We start from the raw sequence: 25,042 nt of genomic DNA, 5'->3' as shown, positions 1-25,042 counted from the left end.
CAATGGGGAATTTTCAACAGCTGAGCATTGTCACGATGAAACTGCTTTTATAGCTCATCAGTCACTCTTTAAATCTCTACCTCATCCGCACCACTAGATGTCGCCATGCTCCGTGTCACGTTTAAGACCCTGCTGACTTGAAATGCACTAAAGGAAGTGCCTGCGTGCCACGCCTATGATATGAGCTGAATCCTGTTAAATCCTCCTCGGTGGATAAAGGACTTCTGCAATTGCCCAAAGACTGAATGTCAGCTCAAGGAGTGAGATATTGAGGTGGAAGTGAAATGAAAAGTGTAGGTCTAAGAGTGTCTGTGCATCACAGCTCTGCGTGTCCACACGTGTCTTTGACGCAACTTTTCCGGAGTGTGTCTGAAGACATCAAGGCGCCAATGTTTAAATCATCAAATACTGTTTCCGGTTACGTTTTCATGATTGAAACGTAAAGCATCATTAGTTTGTATTTGTGTCTGCACATCATCACATAGTGGTTTTATCTATGGGTGAGTGGACACAATAACCGGAACACCTGACTTTAGCCGTAAAGTATTAAGATCTTGACTTTAGTGAGCAATACCTCGATGTAAAAATAATTGTTAAAAGTACAGCTTTACATTTCTTAAAATGTCAAGTTAATTATTTAGACTACTTCCATTGCGTGTGCGTTGAGTACCGACTTTAAAATATGCTTTTATTTTGAAGGCAGTACACCGGATGTTGTCTCACCTTAAAAGCGGGAAGTGGCTTCAATTTTCTTCCACCGCTTCACTTCACTCCCTCGCGCCACCATCGACAGGAGTCTGTCACAGAATACCGGGGATTTATAACGGTAAGAGTCGGTTAAACACGTGCTAAACTCTTCTGATAACTAGTTGTAACCGAGTGGACACGTGTTTGAACGGTTAGCAAACATTTCCGAGGAGCTTTGGTGTAGTTAGATAATGTTTCTGCACCTGATAAGGAAGTCTTTACAAGTTATTCGGCGGCAGTAGTTCGTTTCCGGGTGTTGACCGTTAGGTAACGATCCTCCATTGCATCTAGCTGTTCATAATACCTCACACACGATGAGTCGATTCATTCACTAGTTGACCAAAAAAAGTGCTTTCAGAGGAGTATTTTAATCAACTTTCGCCTGCGGCGACTCTGTCATGTGGCTCAAACGGAAAATGTTCTCCCACTTCCTGGAACGAATGCTTTACTCTTTGAGTTGGCCTGCAGGGTTCACACCGTAAACCAGCCACCGTTTAAAGGCTTTCCTAGTTGAGTGCACGTAGATTACGTCTGCTAAGATCAAGTGTGCTTCAGGTGACAGTCTGGTACATTTGATGTACTTTGGTGTTGAGCTGTGTGCTCAGCTGAAGGACTGATAAGTGGTTTCTTAATATTTTTTTCCCTCTCTCACTTTCAGTACTTTGATAACTTTCAGGTAACACATTTCTGTCTCAGCCTTTTTTAATGTGCTTCGTCTCTACCTGAGGACGTGCAGCCCTGCAGCAGAGGCCGGATGTCTCCTTTTGCAGAACAGTTTCTCTGGTTTGACCTGGTTGATCTTGAGTTATTTAGTTTGTCTACTCTATCTCATTCTGAGGCATTGTGGGAACCGATGCATGCAGCTTTCTGAAGCACGTCCTCTCGTTGACGGCCTGTAAACCCTCCGTTGGTTGAATTTGTGTGTTTGTACCACCTGTAATGTCTGGTTGTTGCCACCCTTGAGGTAAACCGTCATACCTATTGTAGTTCTTCATCACGTAGAGGCCGCCTGGAAGCAAACCCCGATCTGTGAATAAGCCCCGACCTTTGCGTTGGCACGGTGTCGATCCCATTCACTGGCAGCTTCCTGCTGCTGCACGCAGGGATTTCTCACCGGCTATTTTTGAAGCTTCCTATTTGTTCTGGTTCTTCCTGGGATAGAGTAGTTTTCTTTGCTTCTCTCTCCGGGGCTCATTCTCTTTGTGATCAGTCTTCTGGGCTCTTTGGTCCAATAGCCTCTAATAATCACGAGCTCATAACCGGTTCTCCATACTGTTCCTTATCTTATCTCCATTAGTTTTACTCTTACCCCCATGTTGTTTTCTGTTGAGGTTTAGTTCCTCTGCATTGCCTGAAGCTCTTGCTGTACCACTTCCTCAAAGCTTCGGTATGCGTTGCACTGCACCCTGGACTTGTTACTACAGCATGAATTGTATCTCCTCACATAACCTGTAGCCAGCATATTAGTGTGGGTTAGTCACACAGGTGGAACGTTGGTGAGACGAGCTGTGCTTCAGATTCAAACTGCGGTTTAGCACGCAAAAGGAAATGAATCAGTCATCTCGCCTGGAAAAGGAAGTCTACAGTAGGTTCTCTGCAGACGGGCCTGCAAGGCACGCTTGCATCAGCTAAACGGCTGCAGCTGCTTCTTAGTAACTTAAAATCTAAATCACCACAAAGATGGTGGTGCTGGGAAAAATCCATCTAGTGCTGCTCTTCATGTCAGCGTAACACCATAATATCAGCTGGTATACAGCTAATTCTGCTCAATGTATGCATGAACAGTAGTTTGACTAAAGACAGGAGTGCCACGAAGTCGTGTCCAAAACAACATGGCGGTTGATGCATTTACTGCATCGACGCATGGCTGAAGCGTGTACTGATTTATAAGAACTGTGCAGAGTCAGTTATTCACAACATCCCGTGGAGGGCGAATGGGACCAAAATGGTTTGTTTTTTTTCCCTCCTATAATTGATCCGCTTTTATTAAAGCATCGTGTTGAGGATACATTGAAGTGAAGAGAAGTCATGTGGGGAACAAAAGGGCCAAACGCAAAGGTCTCTGGCAGACTACACGAGATCAAAGCAGCCGTAGATCTGTGAGTGAGGTCTAAAGGTCGCTTCACACCGGTTGATCATTCTCAGGTACTTTTATTCTTTCATTGAAGCAACATTCATATTCTATCGTTGTGTTCTTAGCAACATTTTATTAGATTATTAATCATCTCCTGTAACGCTTCAATATCCCAAATTCTGCTGCGCACAAACTACAAAGCGCCTGTTGTGTTTCATGTGTTTCTGACGTCTGGCTGCTTGCTGAGTTATCACCTTTAGCCACATTGTTGTTCCTCTCTGAACTAACCTCTCTGGTTAATAAGTTATGGCTGCACAGAGGGAGACAGCCCTCCCATCATTTGGTAATATCCTCACGAGATTCCAAAGGTAAACAGTAACGCGCTGTGATCTACTCCCGGCAGAGTTGAACCTGTTTTGGTTGAGCTTAGTGCATTAGCTAGTTATGTTTTTTTACACTTTGTCTTGGGCATTGAGGGGTGGGTGATTATGTTGAAGATGTTAGATTATATTTAAGTGTTGGGCCCCTTTGCTGTCTTTGTTTCGACAGCATGCTTTGCAAATATTTACATCCACCGTGTCCAACAGCTTGTAGATATCCAAATGCCACCACACTGCCAATTTAAGGTGTTTTTGGTGTGTATGGCTCTTCCCAATGCTTCAGTTGAGTGGCAGGGCAGAGATGAGGAAACCACAATTCTTGTGTAACTGTGGTTATGACAGGTTAATCCTAACACCACACACTCGTACCTCTCCGTTCACGCGCTCGTACCATCACACAGGGATTCCCTGGTCCTCCTTGAGCTCGTTGATCTTCAGTAACGTTTGATGACTCCTGTCAAAGAGAATCCTCTTGATGTGTCACCAGTTGACGCCTCCCAGCCACTTCCTCTCCTGTCCCATAATGCCTCATTAGCCGTAATCCCACTTTCTATAATCTCCCAGCTCAGCGGTGTTGCTAAGGAACAGCCCTAATTTGAAGCCTCCTGTGTTTGCAAAGCGGTGCTGCTTATCCCCGCCAAGCCTGCCGATTATCCTCCTGCAGCACAGAGCTGTGACGGTGAGGACACCGAGGTGAGCGGGTTCAATGGCATCCCCAGCGTTCGTTAGCGTGATCTCATGACCCGAGTGTCGCTTCCCAGCAGGCTGAACAATCACCCTCTCATGTTTGTTTACAGCCAGTTAGCCAGAGACTGCATCATTGTGAGGGCGATGATGTCACTATTGTTTAAACTAACTCATTCACTCAGTGCATGGGTCTTTAATTTGCTCAATTCAACTATTTTGTAGTCCTGTCAAGATGTCATCTGAGTGATGTGACTGTGTGGCAGACTGAAGGGAAGCTGCACTGGTTCAAGAGTGACACGACACCATCGTTGTGTTTCCTGCTCTTGTTTCTCACCAGAAACACTCCCACACAGCTGAACACCTACTGAGGAATTTGTGCTTCTTTTTTTGGGAGCCCGGGGGTCTTGTTTGGTAAACGTTGCTGTGTTCTCACTTCCTGCTTGGCTAACACCCAACAGTATACAACGGGCACAATAGAACAGCAGGGCGTCAGACCGGCAGAGCGACAAACCAGTCATTGACTGCGTTTGCGTTTTTCTGATTTGTTCGCTTGTCTCTGTTGATTTTTGACCTTTAACTCTCATGTTGACACTGATTTGCAACATCAAACAAATGTTAATGATTATTTAGAGACAGTTTGTCACCTTATGTCTTCCTTTGTTTTAGGATTGTTGGCTTTTCTGTTGACATTCAAGCATCGGCCTTTTTTTAACCCTTTTATCATAACTTAAAGGAGCAATATATGACATTTAGAGCATTACTATAGAAACTAACTATTCATGTGACTGTATATTGGAGTAATGGCTACCTGAGCAGAGAATGAAGGCACTCTCTTTTTGTTACGCCATGTTGAGAGCTCCCAATCTCTTGTCTTGCACCATTTTAAGGATACTTCAAGTAATAAATCCTCTTCTGCAGTTTGTCGGCTCTGTTTCCTGTTTGGCTGAATCTCTGAAATACGGGAAGTTGTGTTCTTTCAACACGCAAATGTTGAAAGAACGCGCCAGCCTGAATCAGGAAATGAAAACTAACGTTATCGACAAACGCATAGTGTGTGTGGTCACTTGTCTGGTCTGCAGGGAGAACAAGAGAACGGACCACACCGTACGTCATCCAGCTGCCGGTGGGCTTCTGCAGGTGTTGATCATCGTATATTTCTGCGCCCAGCATATGTGCACCAGATGTTGTGTTTTTTTTTTCTGCTGCTTTTTGTGAGCAACGTTTGAGTTTGGTAGCACTTCGGTGATCTCACTTTGTTGTTGTGCTGTTTCCTGCTCAGGATCAGCATCCTCTCCTCTAATCCGGAGTGACTGGTGGAGCCATGCAGCCGGGTGTAGAGCTCCACATTAGTGCACGAGGGAGAAGCCTTTCGATCAGCTTCATGATGAAAGCGGCTCCACAGCAGAGTAGCCCGAGTCTGTGCTTGTGTGAACGTTGACGTCTGTGCTTGTGTCTCAGCGTACACTAATGAACAAAAACGCCTCGTCTCATGACCAGAATAATGATGATGGTGCTCGTGATGATCCACACAAAGCGTGTTGTGCTCTGTGCATAACAAGGAACTCGGTTGTCACCTTTTAACCTCATGGTGTTCGTTTCTACAGGAAGTGCTGCTTTACATTGCTGGATCCCTTAAGGTCAAAGTTCAGCCGTTTTCCTCCGGATAAATAATCTGTAATGATCATCTAGCAGCCGGATGTCCTAACAATGCTCCACTCGTAGATCCAACGTCACTAAAGCAAAGTAAAGAGTCCGTGTGGAGTCCTGCCGTCTGTCCGTGTTACTCGATCGCCCTCTAACCGCTCTGCCATCTCTCTCTCTCTCTCTCTCTCTGGCTGCAATTAGCTCAATATGGCAGAACAGGAACCGACATCGGAGCAGCTGGAAGAGCTGGCAGCAGCAAACGCAGACAGTGAGAACCGAGTCAACTACAAAGCTCCTGCTCAGAAGAGCTTACAGGAGATCCAGCAGCAGGACCAGGACGACGAAAGCCTGCGCAAGTACAAGGAGGCGCTGCTGGGCAAATGTGCTGCCGTCGCAGGTTAGTTACCTGCTAGTTACTTAGCACACATTGAGATAGTGTGTGTGTGTGTTCCTCCCTTTGTGCAGCGTTGTGTATTCAGTATTTCTCTCGGGTGCTATGACTTGATGATTGGTCTTCTGGTCGTGGGTTCTTACTCTGACTGTTCTCTCGCTCTTAGATCCCAAAGTCCCAAACGTCCAGGTGACTCGGATGACTCTGCTGTGCGATACGGCTCCGCAGCCATTGGTCCTTGACCTGCAGGGTGAGTAGAGCGACGCGTGCGATATAGAAGTATAAACTGATGTTTTATAGTTGACCACGTTTAGGCAGCAGATGCACTGGAAGGATTAACTCACAGTGACATTAATTATGAACAGTAATCACTCCCATCTTTGTGTACAAATATGCATTAAATGGCCTGCTGGTTCATTAGCCTGCTAATTAGTAATGACAAGATTCCCTTGTTAGTGGCTTAATGAGCCATTTCCTGTTGGCTCTCCCTCAGTGGTCAGATGAGCATCAACAGAGCCGGGCTCACTGAGCCACCCGGTGGACAGTTTAGTGATGACGTGTCTAAATACAGCTTGAGAATGTACCGTACTTTTCGGATTATAAGCCGCTACTTTTTACCCCACGCTCTGAGGCCTCGGCTTATAGTCCGGTGCGCTTTATATCCGGATTTTTCCGTAGCTTTTTGCCGCCACAACAACAGCAACTTCCGGTTCTGGTCTAACACAACATTTACCAGCTCCCGACACAGAACAGTTGCTACCAGCAACCCCTCTGCTACCAGCTGTTACTGACAGGGTCGCTACAATATGGATGAAGTACCTTTGACCTACCTCTCACTAGGACTGTTAACAAAAAAGGTTGAACGGCAAGATGCTTTTAACAGTACATGTCTGACTCGCTAGCTTCTAAGCTAATTTTAACATTACGGCCAATGGGGAAATGCAAAGATGTACAAAGATATATTATATATTCGCTAATGCTAATCGTGTTGTGCATTACTAACTAATGTTAAAATTAGCTTAGAAGCTAGCGACATGTTATGATGTTCATAGAAGACAACTTTAGTACTGTTGAAAGCATCTTGCTGTTCAACGGGGAAACCTGCGGCTTATAGACCAGTGCGGCTTATCTATGTACCAATTTCTTTTTCCTTTTGCAAATCAGCTGGTGCGGCCTATATACTGGTGCGCTCTATAGTCCGGAAAGTACGGTAGTTCTTCTTTCTCTGGTAAAAGCAAACCACTAAATCCCTTCCTGTTTATGAACCTTTGAGTTTATACGTTTAGCATTCTACACGCACTGATCTTGCCGTCTTCACACTGCTGTGTTGCGTTCCCTTCCAGGAGACTTGGCCAACTTGAAGAAGAACCCGTTTGTGCTGAAGGAGGGAATCGAATACAGAATAAAGATCAACTTCAAGGTGAGAGAGTCTGGTGTCTGTCTGTCGTCTCATGTCGCTGTCAGCGAGCGGTCTTTGTCGTGGGAGACTGTTCAGCAGGGTGTGATGCATGTCACCTTTTTGCAGGTCAACAAGGATATCGTGTCGGGCCTGAAGTACACCCAGCAAACATTCAGGAAAGGAATCAAACGTAAGTTCTTTCATTCAGTCTCTGCTCATCTTTTAGGGAGGTTTTGAAATGCCATGTAAAGTAGCCTTCTCTTACGTAAAGGACGACCGTAATTTAACATTTTGGGAAATACGCTTACTAACAAGATCCATAACCATTCATGTCTGTACAGTAAATATAAAGCTATAGCCAAAAAGCTGCTTAGCTCGTAGCATATTCCACAAAATTACCTTTTAAAAGTTGAAACGGGCCAAATAACCCGGCTGTCTTGTTGGAATGATGCCGCTGAAGTTCGTTTGCTTTATTCTCAGTGAACACGTTGGTAATAAGCAACTTATTAATCTCTCCTGTGCAGTTGACAAGTCTGACTACATGGTCGGCAGCTACGGGCCCAGAGCGAGCGAGGAGTACGAGTTCCTCACCACCGTGGAGGAGTCACCCAAAGGGCTGCTGGCCCGCGGCACCTACAACATCAAGTCCAAGTTCACCGACGACGACGAGCACGACCACCTCTCCTGGGAATGGTTCCTCGCCATCAAGAAGGATTGGACGACTTGATTCCCCCTCAGCGACGCCCTTTGTCCCTCTTTCTTCTTCTCGCTGTTGTTCCCGTCTGGAGTTTGTATTGATCTTCAGCTTCTGCTCTCCGTCCATCGACGACTCTCTCTGTTTCTAAATTCCAATCACGTCATCATTCCTCCCGTCGTAGCGCTTCTTGTTAAGTATCAAATCTTTAGAAATGGAGAAAGCAACAATGTGCACAGTACAGACTTTGCTCCTATGGTTTGTTTATAAAAGGAAAAATCTGTAAAAAAAAAAAAAAGTCTGTTAACTGCTTTTGGAAAAAATGTATAAACTTCGTGATTCACTCGGCCCTTTAACCTTCTCTTCTGCTCTTTCAGTCTTTATTTTTCAGACTCTTTTGTACTCTTACTGTGATCTGCCTTAGACAGCAGCCGTGCTGTATGAACGTATCCACTGTACGCTCACTTGGCAGCCATTGCTGGACACGGCTCTTAAACGCAGCCCTCCTGAAGCCTTTCAGCACATTATTTGCACCAGGCTCTTGGTCAGAAACCAGGCCGCCTCTGTTTAGCGCCCTACACAGCCTGCTGGTAAACTAAATGTCCTCCGACCCATCGCTGTCGGTCAGCAGGGTATTCAGCAGCCATGTGGCCTTAAAGAAAACCTTTAGAAATGGACGACCTAATTGAGCCGTTTGCCTTCAGATTATATTTGCCAGACCATCATGTGAGCGGTTTTTAACAATACTTGTAAAACATGGACCTTTATCACCTTTTTATATCAGGTTTGAGGATTTGTAAACATCTAGTATTTGTAGCGTTCTGAATCTCAGTTGAAGTATCCTGCTCGTTAAAGTCCGGGTTGTGCCGATAGCCTTCTGTCACTCAGGTTCCTCCCTCGACCCCGAGGCCGTGTTTCCATCAGATCCGACGTGTCAACCCGCTCGCCTCGAGTTATAACTGAGGCACGCTGACTGCGCCTCCAGTCTCTCACAACCACACGCTGCTCCTGCTGACTCAGCGGCACTTTGTGATCATCAGTGAGGTGAAATGTCGTCTGAACCAGAAACATCGGTCCCTAACCAGACCGCCACGTGTTCTGTTTTTATATTCACTCCAGACGTATGGGAATGAATCTGCTTGTCAGACTGATGATGTTGGTGCGCTGGGTTTGACTAAACATGTGCCACTTGTATCACCTCCAGTTTACTGATCTCCTGTGTTCACATTAAAGTGTTCAGACTCGGCCCGCTTGTGTCCTACTTTATTATGCCGAGGCGGGATGTTTTCGGGTCGTCCGTCTCATTCTTCGTCTTGAACGCAAACATGTCAGGAGGACATTTCTCCTCTTTGATTCAAGGATGAAGTGATGAGTCCTGCGGTCAATTCACGACCATAACTCAAGAATAAGTGCTAATTCTGGCTTCTTACAGGATAAATGTTGAAGTGACGCCATTTCTGACAGACGTGCACGTAAACAGCTTGACTTTTACAACCACAAGGCGTCTCTTCTAGTTGAACCCGCTGTAGGAGTTGATGTGTTGCCGCCCCGAGCGTTTAACAGAAGAACAACGTGGTTTATACATTTCTCATTTTAATCAACAGAAAACATAAATGGCCTCAAACAAGAGCAGCTTTTACAATGTGGCACAGCGTCGAGCTGATATGTCTGAAGTTATCAAACGAATCCCTGAATCACTCCGCGGCTTGTAATGCATGCTGTGAAAACTCATCGTCACCAGATTAGTTACAATAAACCATGTAAACAAACAACCATCAAACACTTACGCACGGTGCAGTTTGGCAGCCATCTCACCGGTGTTTCTTAACGCTCACTCGAGCTCGTCAAACATCTGTGATTTTAGTTTCAACCGGCTTCTAAAAAGTTCTTTAGCACTTCGTGTTCATCAGTCAGATACATGCTTCAAATGAGTAGTTTAAAAACAAGTGGCTGCTTTGTTCTTATGATTAATTATTTGGCTTAGTTTTCAATAAATAAATCACTTCTGCGTCAGTTAATCTCAATTACAAATACTACATCACACACTAGACTGTCCTAATTATTTGATCAGTTATGGCCACTCAGAAGGTATTTCATCCACATCAGAATCCTCCACGGCGGCAAATTTACCATTTTCATACAGTTTGAGATTAATCAGCCATCCACTGCTAATAATATCAATCACCCGTCGTGGTCAAATGTAAGACGAGAAGTCATTAAATACATCATGTGCAGTCACTGTTAGACGCAGCAGCTCATTTGTGACTCTTCTTGCTCTTGGTGGAGTTCAAGTCGCTCTTGGTCTTCTGCAGGCGGGAGAAGATCTCTTTGAACAGGGCCTTGTACTCCGGCGTGTTCTGGCTGAGACGTTTGTCCACCTGCTCCACCTGCCTGCTGATCCCCTCCAGGGCCTCCGGGGTGGAGGGCGCTTGTGGGGGGGCGACGATGACTGCGACTGCCCCCGATGTCGAAGGGCCCGCGCAGACCATGCTGTAGTCCTTGATGGAGGGGTCCCTGGAGACCGGCCGCGAGGTCTGCACCCCGGCGTGGCACAAGCTCTCCTCGTGACGCCGGCACTTCCCCAGCAGCCCTTCGTACTTCTCCAGCAGCGCGTGGTACTGCTCGTCCACCTCCCGCAGGATGGACATGCCGCGCTTGCGCACGCCGTTGGCGTAGATGCCCTGACGCCTGCCGGAGGCGTCGCGGGCCGAGATGGCGTTCAGAGCGGTGTCGCTGCAGCTTTTCCTCACCGGGCCCCCCTGCTGCCCCGTGGCCCCTTGCTCTCCAGCAGCTCCTTCACCTCCCTCCTCCAGCCCCCCCTCCGGGGTGTCCGTCTCGGGGCCGTTGCTGAGCAGCGTCTCTAGGCTGTCTTCCAGGCCCCCGATCAGACACACCCTGGACTTCCTCAGCTGCTGCATCTCCTGGAGCTCCGCCTCGAGCTCTTGAACCCGCAGCTGGCAGCCCTCGGCCCCTAAGAGATGCTGTTCCAGGCGCTCGAACTCCTGCAGCACGGTGGCGTACTCCCGCTCGGCGCCCTCCCGCTGGCACCGCTCCGTGGCCACCGCCGAGCGCAGCGAGGAGACGATGTCCGTCAGGCGCTCGTGCTCCTCGTCCACCGTCCGCGTCTCAGCCAGGTCCACGCTGCCCGGATTGGCCAACAGGAAACCATCTTCATACCTGATGAAGTAACAAGTTGTGCTAAAAAAAAACTGCACAATCATGTAATCGGTGCACCAACCTGGGCAATAAATCAGATTATATGAATGACTGGTATATCAATTTCTATAGTGAGGTACGATGTCAAAAAGTTACTCTATTTTGACCAAATATGTAATTATTGAGTTTTGCCTTTGCAGGCCAGTGTGGGCTGATAATTGTTGGAGATTTAGCACCATACACATCTGTGTTGTATCAGCATCATGCACATCTGTGTTGTATCAGCACCATGCACATCTGTGTTGTATCAGCACCATGCACATCTGTGTTGTATCAGCACCATGCACATCTGTGTTGTATCAGCACCATGCACATCTGTGTTGTATCAGCATCATGCACATCTGTACACTAGAAAGAGCAGCTGCTGATGGAGACCTTGGTGCAGTGCAGATCTCTTTGAGGCAGGGGAAGGAGTGCACAGTCTTGCGTCGCTCCGTCTTCTCTCTGCGGACCCTCAGCTCCTCCAGAGTCCGCAGCTCCTCCACCCGAGCCGTCAGGCTGTCCACCTGACCCTGCAAGGTCTCCATGGTGCCCGTCAACCTGGGCGCACACACACACACACACACACACACACGTTTGTTCAGAGCCTGTTACGTCATTGCTCAGCACACCGTTCTCCTAAAGCTACAGTGAGCCACTGTTGCAACATAAAGAATGTGAAGGAGCGCATTGAGAGAGAACAGAGGCAGCCATTGAGATCTTTAGCATTAGGACCACAAATGTGATTTGTAAAGAACTTCGACCCCTGATTATGATTATGGCGATGCTAAAGATAGCAAAATGTTGAGTCCTCTGGTTTCCCTTGTAGAGGGGAGTGTTTGTAAACACAATTTTCGTAATTTCATCAGAAATGTGGAGCGATGTGAATTACAACGTTACTTCTTAGCATTGTGATGTATCGGTGTACCAGCCTCGAGCTGCTTTGGTTTAAAGACCTTTGTTACGTGATGGCGCTGAGGGTGACCGGTGACTTGCAGACATATTCTCATCACCTGTCGATTTTCTGATGCGAGGTCTTGCTCTCCAGCACCAGCTTCTCATTGGTGATCTCCAGCTCCCTGGCCGTCACATCCAGCTGTTCATACACCTTTGCGTGCTGCTCGTTCATCTCCCTCAACATTTCCAACTGCTTGGACAGGTACTGCGAGGGAGACACGGTTACGATTAACGTTTGTGGATTAGTGACGAGATACATCAGGGATGCTTGTACTGCAGGAGGTTCAGGTAAAGGAGTCGTCTGTAACACAGACTGTGGCATTAAAGACACAGCTTTACTATGCAATGACCTTATGACCCATCACTTTATGAATGACATTTTTATGACATGATTTATTGCATACTATACATTTTTCTAAATACGGTACTATACATTTAAAAATAAAAACATTTCGACATCCAATAACTGACTTTCGTTTTTTCAACATGCTGTACTATGACTTTTTTCGACATGCTGTACGATATAGCATGTCGATAGTACACTGTTGAACAGTATGAAAATGTTCTTGATGCCAAATTGCTTTTCCATAATATTTAAATATAACATTTTCATGACATTTTATGGCATATCATACATGACTTTTCATATTTTTATTACATACTATAGTTACATTTGTTAAGATATATTCTTGAAATACTACACTGATATTCTTTTATAGTAATATGGAATACTATAATATAACATTTTCATGACATACTATACTGGGACTATGTCAAATTTATTGCAAATTATTCTCTGATATATTTACATTTATTGGCATACAATATTACTTTTTTTATTTGACATTTATTATAACAAACAATACTATAACTATTGTGACATTTTATAACAGGCTATACTAGGCTATACTATATATACGTATAGGACAGTCACAGATGGCTTGTGACTAATGAGAAGTCTCGTCTTTGAGCTGTGAAGACGAGAGACATCCAGGAATTTCGCATTCTCCTTTCATGCGTACAAAATAAACACTTTTTGTCCTAATTGCTATTTTTCATTCTTGCCGTGCTTCAATAATCAGCTGAAACATGCGCTCGCAGAGCTGCGATACGTGGGACGAGCGTACCTCCATCTCTTGCACTTGCTCGTCATTGTTGATGTACATCTGTTGCAGGGAGTCCTCCAGCTCCTTGTTGCGCTCCAGAAGGGTTTTGCCGAGCTCGGCTGCCAAGTGCAGGTCTGACGGGAACCAACGAAAGAAGAACAGACGTAAACACCGGACAGTGGCCGAGACTGCTTCTCGTCACCAGGATCAATTCTAACAAGTGCATTAAGGAGAAGCACTCACTGCAGCTACACATTCAACATGTGAACCCTTCCTCATCAGCCTACCTTCATTTGAAAATGTATTTAAATTGGGAAACATGACATCCCGTCTTAAAATTATGATTTTTTTTTTGGCAAGTTTCTCAATAAAGAGAAACATTTTTGCAAGAACTGACTATTTATCATACGTTTCATATTTTTATTAATTACAAACAAAAGACAAAACAAGCCTTAAAACAGAGCGAAACACATCTGACCACAGCATACTGAAGGAGAATGATGGAGAATGATGGAGGGGGGGGGGGGGGGGGGTCTGAGTCGTGATAACACAACAGGAGCCACCCTCCCACAGTTGCTGTTATTTTACAACACAGTTTGAAGCGTATATTATTCATCTCCTCTGGTGAAAAAAAAAAAAGCCTCGCTGGATGGAGGAGGAGGAGAATCCTGCTGGCTCTGCATACTCTGAGCCCACAACACCACAGCAGCGGAACGACAGGAAGGAACAGAGAGCCATGGACACTCATTACTGCACATGAAAGCAGTGTTTTACCACCACGGTGTTGTGCGTGAGCAATGACAGGAACACACACACACACACACATGCATCAACGTAGGTTTGAAGTGTCATCACATGCCTGCGTTGTTACATTTGCCTCCAGCACTGCTGAGGGAGACAGGGACAGGCTGTAATCATTTCCTGTTGCAGAACTGATAACAGAACTCTGTTCTGAAACACAGAGTGATAATGAGCGGAGTGAGAGTGTGTGAGGAGAGAGCGCACAGTGAGCCTCCCTCCCCCGGGTTCCTGAGGGGCCGACACGTGCCGAGTCTTAGTTATGTAATTTCAGAATTGTGCGCACGGATGAGGGGAGCAAGAAGCAACCTATCGCCTACTGACACAAAGGGGCCGACCACGTCACAAAGACAGGCATGGCCTGCATCCGTGACCGTCCTCACGTCCAATCACATGACATCATCACACCGCCCATCTGCCCAGACACACTTCACACGTTTGCCAGATCATAATGAACACAGGGGTCACCGAATCCCAGAGCCGGCCGCCAGAGAAGTTGCATAACAGCAGCGTTTCTGGGGCAAAATCCTGCCCCGGCTTTGAGCCCAGGCAGGACGACGTGAGCTCGATCTGGAATCTCTGATCCCGACTGAGGAGGTCTAGTCTGGGGCTCCCTAATCAGATCAACCGGGGGTTATTGACTGGACATGCTGAATAATGCTGAGATGAGATACAGGCATGGCGACACACCTGCCCGTCTGATGTACAATGAGATGATGAGACACAAAGCTGCTTCAGTGGAGTGGGTCAGCGGGTAATCAGGGGATGGGGGCGATGCTGAGGCCAGCGCTGCAGAGAGACACGCCGTCGATGAGAGTGCATCAATTTAAGTCGTTACTGAGAGAGCTGATAACACAGCGCATCACTTTATGCATCAGGGAAAGGCACTTCACATCGATCTCCTGCCTTTGCTTTGTTCAATTAAGGTCACAAGCATCCCTGATGGTCTGTTTCGTGATGAAAAATAGACAAAAAAAATCAATCACTGATCAAACTACAAAATGCAGGCTGTTTTCTGCATGTTTCCCTTCACACGACAACATAAATCATTCCGTCACGCAGATGAGCAGTGCTTCACCACAACACAGCAGAATGAACACAGTGTTTGATAGATGAACACTAGGAGAGCAGTACTGCGACGTAAGATGTGACCCTGCGAGAAGGAAGATGAAACAGAAACAACATTCACTCAGACAGACAGGCAGACAGGCAGACAGACAGACAGACAGGCAGGCAGGCAGACAGACAGACACGCAGGCAGACAGAGACAGACAGGCAGGCAGGCAGACAGGAAGACAGATACGCAGGCAGACAGACAGATACGCAGGCAGACAGAGACAGGCAGGCAGGCAGACAGACAGACAGGCAGGCAGACAGGAAGACAGACACGCAGGCAGACAGACAGACACGCAGGCAGACAGACAGGCAGGCAGACAGACAGGAAGACAGACACGCAGGCAGACAGGAAGACAGACACGCAGGCAGACAGAGACAGGCAGGCAGGCAGGCAGACAGGCAGGCAGACAGGCAGGCAGGCAGGCAGGCAGACAGACAGGCAGGCAGACAGGCAGGCAGGCAGACAGACAGACAGGCAGACACGCAGGCGGACAGAGACAGGCAGACAGGCAGGCAGGCAGGCAGGCAGACAGACAGACAGCAGGACTATTCTGGGAAACATCACTGACAAGATCAAAATAATTGGCAGAGGAAGAGAGCAGAGACGCTGATCCGGATTCAAGATGCAGAGACAGACAGAGAGATGAGTTTACAGTTGTCACCGCGCGTGCACACGTGCATGAAATGTGTTTTTACAGTGAACGCAACCTCCATCCACCCCCTCCTGCATCCATGTATCCTAAAAGCCGAGGCAGAACACCAGTCGTGTGTGGGGGGCATTGTTTCACCCACCCACCCTAAAGACAGGAGGAGTGGGGTCTCACCTTGCTCCAGGTCCCGCTGGTCGTACCACGGCTCCTCTTCCTCTGTGATAAACTCCTCCATCCTTCCTGCACGGAGCATCGAAGCTGATCAACTACTTCTTCTTCTTCTCCTCCGGCGATGTGATCTGCTCATTCACGGGCATGCTCGAGCGGAAGTGACAACAAACCGCATCGGCGCAGCCTCCCCGAGTGTGTAACCCTTTGAGACGAAGCAGCATCATTGAGCAGCTCGGCCGCCCGCTCAATGATGCTGCTGCGTTCATGTTCTGTCGGAAATGCTGTATTAACTCGTTACCCTGCTGCAGCATTGCATTTAAACACTGGTTTGACTCCATCGTCCCAGATTAGTGAGGCTAATTGACTTTAAATTTGAATCAGACATGTTTATTTGTATCATTATAACATCCAACTGTTTGTAAGCCCCACGTGAAGCTATTTCCAATGATAAGATTTTATTATCTTAAAGAGAAGGCAGACATCCCTACGGCCAATATCTCCAAAACTAGGTCATTTACACCAAAACAAACATTCTAGACCGATAAACAGCACTACAGGTAAAAGGAAATATGTGTTTCAGATTTTTGGGGGAACTGTCTCTTTAAATGGGACACCACTGCCATGTTTCTACTATTTGCGACCCTTCGTTTTCATAGTCGAGATGTAGGGAAGGCATAAATTACAAGGGGCATTGAAGGCAGCACCGCTGGAGGTGACGTCACCGTCTATTTGACAGCGTCCCCATCACGGACGTCTCCCCCCTTTGTCCCCCTGAGCTCCAGTTCAAGACATTTGTGTCGGTGAATTAACAGACAGTACGACTCTCACACTGCGGTTCGTCCTGTTCAGCGTAGATTATTTATTGTAAACATTGAGGAGCAAAGAGTACACAGACTGTTCAGGCCTCTGTGTCCATCAGCTCCAGTGGTCTTTGCGTTTCCTCTGTGGAGACAGAGACTGTGTCCTCTCACAGGCACCATGACTAAGCAACATTTCCCTTACCGGAAATCATGTTGCTGAAAAAAAAAAAAGAAACGTTCTGCAAAAGTATCCCTTTGCCAAGAAACAAACCTGAAAATATAAATTAACGTAGTTTATCTTTAGTAAAAAAAACCCGGAGAGTTTCACATCATACAGTATCTCATTGTTGTACATTTACTTTGTTCTTTGTTCTGCAGTCCAGCAGGCAAAGACATCACATGTAGCAGCAGTAGAACATATCCATCAGGCTCCAACAGCACAGAATCGTCTGGTTAATGTCAGATAACTGTTCCTGTATGTTTCCGTCCCATTTACTTCAAACCATGTGTTCACATTGCTGTCAACCATTTACACCACATGTTTCTAGCCATGCTGGATGAACATATCAGCTGGTATGTCCTTTGGTTCATATTAGATGCTCCCCAGAGGATGAACCCTGGTGGTGATCCCCTGACTTTCCGTCCAGCGCCATCAGGTCAACATTTTAATTCTGTTTATGACCAAATGACCAATCCCATTATCTTCAGCTGTACTTTGTGTTCAGTGCTAATTAGCAAATGTTCAGTTAGCGCCACAGAGCTGCTAGCATGGCTTTAGACTTCTTTATCCCAAGAGGCCTTTGGGTTCCTTTCAAATCATCTTGCAGAGACTTGAAACATGTTTTACTGAAGATGTAAGTGCATATTGACTTGAATTAAGGAGAGTGCAGCACAACAAAAGTGCCATACTGTCCTGAAACGAATAAACAAATTTAAAAAAAGAAAACTGTGTCCACAATTTTCAGTTAATAGCTGAAACATACAAACAAGACTCGTCCCATTCGTATGCACACAGATGTACCTGTGCTCTCTCAAGCTGGAACAGCCCGCGTGTTATTGCTTAATTATCGACATGAGCTACTGTGGCAGCAACGAGCCTGAAAAAAAGCAGAACTCCAGCAGCAAATGAAGCATGAAGCAGGTCGACAGGCGTCTGTGGTGAAGCCTGAGTTCACTGGGACCAGAGAAACGCTGAGGCACTGACAAAACGTTACGTTCCCACTTCCCATCATTGCTGGTTCCCTGTGGTTTTACAGCCGTGCGGTCGTTTGAGGTGCTTCCAGTCGGCCTCGCTCTCGCAGCGCTCCACTCCGCTGAAGAACGTCTTGATGAGAACTTTGGCTTCTGCTTTAACTGAGACACAGAGAGCAGCATTAGAGAGGAGTCCGTCGCCGCATGCAGCGGAGCACAAGCCTCACATCACTTACCCCCCTGCTCACCTTGGCCTTTCCCCTGACTCCTCCCCTCTGCCAGCAGGTGAGACAAGTAGCGGGCGAAGGACTTAAACAACTCCTGCGGCGCACAAAAGAAAACAAGAGCTGAGATTTCATCTCGCACGGCTTTTCTGCAAAACATGAAGTGATGTTGGTCTCTCTCACCTTGGTGGCGAACCTTCCCTTGGTGTAAAAGGGGTCCAGGTAGTGGACCACGATGTCAGCCGCCTCCTTCAGCGTCACAGGCTTGGGCGGCTCGCTGACGGGCAGCAGGGCCCTCTCCTGCACGTTGGGGTTGAAGGTTACTCTTCTGTCTGCGGGGCGGCTGCGCTTCGCCGGAGGAGACGACTCTCTGTTCGCTTCCATATCATCTGTCAACTGAACACACACACACAGGAGCAGAGTACCATCAGTCACTGAGGGGGAGACACATTACAGGATTGGATAGGAAACAGTCACTTACGCCTTCTGTTCGAGGTGCTTTAGCTTCTTCCTCTGGTGGCTTTTGTCTGTGTGAGCGGTGAAAAATGATGTTAGACACTTCACCATCAACTGGCTCTTAAAATGGTGCATTTAGGGCGTCTTACTCTGCAGCAGACTTGATATTCTCCTCAGATGTGTCTTGAAGCCGGCCCAGCTCCAACGTCTCTGTTTTATGAGTTTCCTCTTCTTCCTCCTCTTTATCATCATTATCATGTATAACTATTACGTCTCTTTTACTTTCTTCCTGGATCGCGTCCTGAGTCTCCACAGGACTGATCTCCACAGCGACGGGTGAGAGTTCCTCGTTGCTTTCTTGAGCGGCCGCGGCATCGAGGCCCTTCGGCGTCTCCGCCTCCTCGGGGCTTTTCTCCGTCGTTTCTTTCTTCGCAAAATACTGGAAAATGTTGCGGGAGCTCTTTGCCGCCTCCGCTAGTTTCTGCTGCTTCTTGCTCAGGGCTATGCCTGCCTTCGTCGGGCTGTTCAGGGTGGTGGCGGCGGCAGCGTTCGCTCTGGCTCTGATGGTCGACGTCAAAGCTGCAGACGCATCTGCGTTCGCTTCTCCGGAGCCTCCCGAGCCGTCGTTGCAGAACCCGCCGCTCTCTGTCCACTTGTCAGTGTCCGACACGGAGTTCTTCAGCAGATCCTTAGCGGCCAGGAAGGGGTTGGATGATCCTCTCAGGCCTGCTCCGACTCTCTTGCGCTTCATCTTGAGGAGGAACGCAAAAAAGAGAATAAAATATTTGACGACTGTGCAGCCACACTAATCCACAATGTCAGTGTGTAGCGAAGTGAAACTCACAGAGTAGATCTCAGATGCAGATGTGAACCCCTGCAGCTCCTCAGAAAAGAAGGAGGAAGAGGAGGGAGTTTCCTCTTTGAGTTTGGACTCATTTTCACTGCTGCTGTCAGTCTTGACACCTTCTCCCTTTTCTCCAGGTGCTGTTTTCTTCATCTCCGACACCTTTAGAAAGAAGATATATACGAGTTGGGAACATGTGTCTTTACACGCTACCAAGGGTGCTTCGACAGGCAGAGCAGGTAGAAGCTATACCTTCTTCAGGACGGCAGCTTTGTACAAGTTGGAGGACTTGGCGCTCTTGAAGACCTCGTGTTCAATATCGGCCGCCAACGTCAGGCTGTCACTGCAGAGAGAAGAAAGAGACGTGAAAGCCTCTGTGGAGCGACTGCGGGGGAAGAAAGTTAGAAAGTTCACAATGTTTATGAATGATGTTTGAGGCGTGTGTCTGCATAACTACCCGAATGAGTCTTCTGCCCTCTGGTGGCCATATAATGCTTCCTGCAGGAGGAACAGGCAGTGCTCTCTGGTCTGAAATAGAATATTAGGCTCATCAAATTCAAACCAAAAATGTCAAGAAAGATCAAAGATACTGATATTATCATCAATCAAAGATGTATCTCTTTGAAAGACACATGTAACAGAAATGCAGTCTCATTCTTGTGTTGTCTTCTTGCACATCAGCAGTGGCGGCGTGGCTCCGTTGAAACGTTGGCTCTGCCGCCCGTCTTCACGCCTCACGACACACGAGTTCACTGAACTCACGCAGACGTGTTAATGAGCGCAGCCGGTAAGAGGAATGTTGTTCAAGTACCTTCACGGTGAGTCTGGGGATCCTCTGGCTGCCGGCCTCTCTGAGCTGGCAGTCAGCCTCTACACAGCAGAGCGACACCGGTTAACCGTGACAGTACAGGCCGGCCTGGACACACGTTCACTGTTTGTGTATTTATATTTACCTGGAGCAACAAAGTCTTCTCTCTGACCACCAGTTGCCTGAAGAAGCGTGAGCACAGACAGAAGTTAATTCTCACATATTCACTAAAACAATAAAACAATGCCCACTGGTACACTTTCTCCATCTCTGCAGCATAACCACTCCCCTCCCATTCTACACCTTCCCCCCCTCATGTCCCGTCATCTGTCTGCTATTGCTGGTGCTGTCCAATAAAAATGCACCAAAAATAGTCAAATAAGTAAATAAATGAATAATAAATCTATCTCCGAGAACAGCAGCTGATTCTAATCGTACATTTTCACAGCAGGAAAAATAAATAGGCTGTTACGTAAAATAATTACACTTAAAGCTCAATAAAAAACAAATATGAATGTTTCCTAAAAAAATATATAAATTGCAAAGTAAATTTCTACAAAGTAGAATTGCTGTCGTGAAAAGTTGGACTTTAAAACACACACTACACACTCTACCCGTCGCGTGTATGATTCAGTTTCTATGTATCTGTATTCTATGTTTCAGTGCCGTCAACACAACTATTTGCACTGAATGAAGAGATCCTTTTAATCTTATGTTGACTCTATTTTATTTATATTTTCATATTTTTGTCGTATTGTATTTCTTTATCTGTGGAGTCATATTGTGACGTCATCATACGTCGTGTTTGTTATGTGTATTATTTTGCCTGTATTATATAAATAAATAAAACATTTTTAATCCACTTTAGAAAATAATCTCAGTATGATGACTATGTTCACAGTGACATGCTTTGGCTTTAGACATCTATTAAGTTTACATGGATTAGCATTCAATTATTAGACGTGTTTTGTGGCGGACTAGTACGTAGAGCTCGTAGCTCCGTCACATGAAGAGGTTCTGAATGACATGTGATCTCGGGGGCGATGCCTTCTAGTCTCTTATGGTTTCTTTCAACTATTTTACCATCGTGCCGTTCCTGCTTTTATGTTGTGATGTAAACTGGACGAGCTCCACTCAGACCTGCCGACAAATAGTTCTACTTCAATTCTGCGCCAAATTCCACTAAACATGCGGGAGCGATTTACCACGATCCTGACTTTCAGTGGCCTCAGCGGCCTCAGCCTTCCTGCTGCCAACAGCTGGCCGACAGAAGCACAGAGACACAAAACAAACAGCAAAGCGCTTTGTGTGTTCATCGCAATGATTCACCACCTTCCGCATCTTCATCTGCTTCTTGTAGATGTCTGAAAACACCTTTTTCCTCGTCGAGCCATCGTCTTCACCACTACTGGCGTCCCCTTCATCAAACCTGCAACGTGCGATGTCAAGCGTCAGTCTCAAGGTTCACCACTACTTTACGCTACAAAAAGCAAATCCGCGTGGAACAAAAAAAAAAAAAAAACGTCACGGAAGTTGTCCTGCCTTTCGAAGCCGTAGCCCTTCCGTCCTCCTTCGTAAAGGCCTCGCTGGAAGCCGAACGGCCCCGCGGCCTCCGTGCTCTGAGCCGCCGTCTTGGTGCAGAGGACGGACGCCCTCTCCAGCTGGGCGCGCACGGCTTTGGGGTTACGACAGAAGTCGCAGGAACCGGCACAGCTGGGCGTCTTGTCCCCGAAGAACTTGGAGATGGTGGCATGGCGGCAACTGGTGGAAAGAGATGGGAAACACCGCCTGTTTAAACTAAATATATGTAAAGACAAGTTTATGATTACGCTCCTGCAGGAACACCAGGGCTCCACAGCAGAGCGGGAACAGGCCAGGTTAATAATACAAATGTGATATTAGTTACGTATCAGAGCCTGCATGTAGAAGGTCAAGCCTCACAGCAAACATCTCTCCGTTATTCACAGAGCACCTAGTGCGTAATAGATCCATTAGCGCCTGTGTAACCAACACACATTACTATGATCAATATTTCTGTTCTTCTACGAGTCTAACTCAGCTCCGATGTGCCATGAATGAAGAAAATACCGTTGCCTGACAATAACAAAGCTAGTAGAGTTACAATAGAGTTATAAGCTCGAGTATTGACAACAAGAAGACATTAAAGCAAATTAAATATTCATATCGATAACTCGTCTTACCTTCTAATTACAGATATCAGGGGGTTTTAGACACGACACAGTTATTAGTTGCAAAAAATCTGGTATTATGTAACAGCCAATATTCAGACACACACACACACACAGCGTCTGATGGGAAACAGCCCTCAACATACTAACTATGCTGTAAAAGGGAACGCTGCTTCCATAAAGAGAGCGGAGCAGCTCCACTGGAGGAGGTGGGGAAAGGCAGAGCGGCAAACAAAGACTCTGTGAAGCAGCAGTCACTCCCAGAGGTCTGGCAGAGAGAACACAGCCTCGCAGGCGGAGCTAAATAAAGTCACAGCAGATAACTAGTCCGCAACCAAACACCAAGAATAAGAAGAGGAGCGCAAGAGAGCCGAAGGAGCAAAGAGGAGAAAGTCTCATCTCACTTCTCCTTCACTCCACATGCAGAGTATCAGCAGCTCCTGAGGAATTACTCCCCCCCCCCCCCACGTTAATCTCAACTGCTTATCTCAGTCTGCTCGCGACGTACCGGACGTTCCAACGACAAGCAGGTAACTCCTTCAGAGGACACGTCATGCTCATCACTGTCTCCTCCTCATCAACTGGTCAGCTTACTTCTGTAAGTCAGTGTGAGCCGAGCTGAGCGAGGGACAACAGCGACGGAGACGACCACAGGTATGTGCTTTTCATTGAGAGGAGAACTGCATGTTCAGAAGAATGTGTTCAGAAAGACGCACTTGTTCGGTGCAAACGTACACTGGGAAGTTCAGCCCGCCCGCTTTAGAGTTTAACTCCGACACCAAAGGCATTTTAACAGCAGGACGTTTAAGTTTCGATCTCATCTCAAGGAACACTCAAAGAGTTAGAGGATAAGAAGAGAAAAGTCAGATTGAAAGGCAAACTTTCATACGTTTCTTGTCTGCAGACTTAACTGATTTGAAGAAAGAATTTAATATTAAGAAATGGATCTAAAATTAACTTCAACAAAGCATCGACCGTGCAGAACTTTCCTTTATGAGTCAGAGTCATCTGAAAACACCAGCGAACTACACGACAGCCTCTGGTTGGACATCTGCATGTGCACAAAGTGGACGCTGCGCTGCACAGAATAGCATGAAAACGTTCAGTAGCACTCGGCAAAAATCCCTGATGGTCTGTTTCGTGATGAAAAATAGACAAAAAAAATCAATCACTGATCAAACTACAAAATGCAGGCTGTTTTCTGCATGTTTCCCTTCACACGACAACATAAATCATTCCGTCACGCAGATGAGCAGTGCTTCACCACAACACAGCAGAATGAACACAGTGTTTGATAGATGAACACTAGGAGAGCAGTACTGCGACGTAAGATGTGACCCTGCGAGAAGGAAGATGAAACAGAAACAACATTCACTCAGACAGACAGGCAGACAGGCAGACAGACAGACAGACAGGCAGGCAGGCAGACAGACAGACACGCAGGCAGACAGAGACAGACAGGCAGGCAGGCAGACAGGAAGACAGATACGCAGGCAGACAGACAGATACGCAGGCAGACAGAGACAGGCAGGCAGGCAGACAGACAGACAGGCAGGCAGACAGGAAGACAGACACGCAGGCAGACAGACAGACACGCAGGCAGACAGACAGGCAGGCAGACAGACAGGAAGACAGACACGCAGGCAGACAGGAAGACAGACACGCAGGCAGACAGAGACAGGCAGGCAGGCAGGCAGACAGGCAGGCAGACAGGCAGGCAGGCAGGCAGGCAGACAGACAGGCAGGCAGACAGGCAGGCAGGCAGACAGACAGACAGGCAGACACGCAGGCGGACAGAGACAGGCAGACAGGCAGGCAGGCAGGCAGGCAGACAGACAGACAGCAGGACTATTCTGGGAAACATCACTGACAAGATCAAAATAATTGGCAGAGGAAGAGAGCAGAGACGCTGATCCGGATTCAAGATGCAGAGACAGACAGAGAGATGAGTTTACAGTTGTCACCGCGCGTGCACACGTGCATGAAATGTGTTTTTACAGTGAACGCAACCTCCATCCACCCCCTCCTGCATCCATGTATCCTAAAAGCCGAGGCAGAACACCAGTCGTGTGTGGGGGGCATTGTTTCACCCACCCACCCTAAAGACAGGAGGAGTGGGGTCTCACCTTGCTCCAGGTCCCGCTGGTCGTACCACGGCTCCTCTTCCTCTGTGATAAACTCCTCCATCCTTCCTGCACGGAGCATCGAAGCTGATCAACTACTTCTTCTTCTTCTCCTCCGGCGATGTGATCTGCTCATTCACGGGCATGCTCGAGCGGAAGTGACAACAAACCGCATCGGCGCAGCCTCCCCGAGTGTGTAACCCTTTGAGACGAAGCAGCATCATTGAGCAGCTCGGCCGCCCGCTCAATGATGCTGCTGCGTTCATGTTCTGTCGGAAATGCTGTATTAACTCGTTACCCTGCTGCAGCATTGCATTTAAACACTGGTTTGACTCCATCGTCCCAGATTAGTGAGGCTAATTGACTTTAAATTTGAATCAGACATGTTTATTTGTATC

The 25,042-nt window shown here is 47.0% G+C and overlaps 3 protein-coding genes across 3 annotated transcripts; 1 reads left to right on the top strand and 2 right to left on the bottom strand.

Moving 5' to 3' along the window:
* The first annotated feature begins 766 nt into the window (after positions 1–766).
* On the top strand, positions 767–9,262 carry arhgdia (Rho GDP dissociation inhibitor (GDI) alpha). The gene is made up of 6 exons (XM_079281797.1): positions 767–826; positions 5,734–5,929; positions 6,090–6,173; positions 7,267–7,343; positions 7,449–7,512; positions 7,847–9,262. The coding sequence occupies exons 2-6, from the start codon at positions 5,740–5,742 to the stop codon at positions 8,047–8,049; spliced, it is 618 nt and encodes a 205-aa protein (XP_079137923.1). The 5' UTR covers positions 767–826; positions 5,734–5,739; the 3' UTR covers positions 8,050–9,262.
* Positions 9,263–9,637: 375 nt separating this feature from the next.
* cdr2l (cerebellar degeneration-related protein 2-like) lies at positions 9,638–16,150 on the bottom strand. Its single transcript, XM_079281023.1, has 5 exons — positions 16,013–16,150; positions 13,296–13,408; positions 12,225–12,373; positions 11,608–11,772; positions 9,638–11,193 (listed from the first exon to the last, which is right to left on the bottom strand). Exons 1-5 carry the CDS (start codon positions 16,089–16,091, stop codon positions 10,272–10,274), a joined length of 1,428 nt encoding a protein of 475 aa, XP_079137149.1. The 5' UTR covers positions 16,092–16,150; the 3' UTR covers positions 9,638–10,271.
* Positions 16,151–17,906: 1,756 nt separating this feature from the next.
* On the bottom strand, positions 17,907–24,708 carry LOC306786720 (ATP-dependent DNA helicase Q5-like; the record flags this gene model as incomplete). The annotated part of the gene is made up of 13 exons (XM_079281566.1): positions 17,907–18,162; positions 18,237–18,321; positions 18,408–18,620; positions 18,706–18,751; positions 18,830–19,431; positions 19,525–19,686; positions 19,777–19,867; positions 19,982–20,052; positions 20,336–20,394; positions 20,478–20,514; positions 21,665–21,761; positions 21,812–22,129; positions 24,620–24,708. 13 exons carry the CDS (start codon positions 24,706–24,708, stop codon positions 18,038–18,040), a joined length of 1,995 nt encoding a protein of 664 aa, XP_079137692.1. The 3' UTR covers positions 17,907–18,037.
* Positions 24,709–25,042: the final 334 nt, after the last annotated feature.

Source organism: Melanostigma gelatinosum (genome assembly GCF_949748355.1).
Source record: "Melanostigma gelatinosum genome assembly, chromosome: 13".
Classification (NCBI taxonomy): domain Eukaryota; kingdom Metazoa; phylum Chordata; class Actinopteri; order Perciformes; family Zoarcidae; genus Melanostigma; species Melanostigma gelatinosum.
The sequence above is the reverse complement of the archived record's forward strand: the minus strand, read 5'-3'. Positions and strand labels throughout refer to the sequence as shown.

What these genes read in the sequence shown, in the direction of transcription:
- arhgdia (XM_079281797.1), top strand. Translation starts at nt 5,740, where the DNA reads ATGGCAGAACAGGAACCGACATCGGAGCAGCTGGAAGAGCTGGCAGCA. An exon ending in CAAATGTGCTGCCGTCGCAG is followed by an intron (nt 5,930 to 6,089) that starts GTTAGTTACCTG and finishes TCTCGCTCTTAG; the next exon opens with ATCCCAAAGTCCCAAACGTC. An exon ending in ATTGGTCCTTGACCTGCAGG is followed by an intron (nt 6,174 to 7,266) that starts GTGAGTAGAGCG and finishes GTTCCCTTCCAG; the next exon opens with GAGACTTGGCCAACTTGAAG.
- cdr2l (XM_079281023.1), bottom strand. Translation starts at nt 16,091, where the DNA reads ATGCTCCGTGCAGGAAGGATGGAGGAGTTTATCACAGAGGAAGAGGAG. An exon ending in AGCAAGTGCAAGAGATGGAG is followed by an intron (nt 12,374 to 13,295) that starts GTACGCTCGTCC and finishes TCTCCCTCGCAG; the next exon opens with TACCTGTCCAAGCAGTTGGA. An exon ending in TCGCATCAGAAAATCGACAG is followed by an intron (nt 11,773 to 12,224) that starts GTGATGAGAATA and finishes GTGTGCGCCCAG; the next exon opens with GTTGACGGGCACCATGGAGA.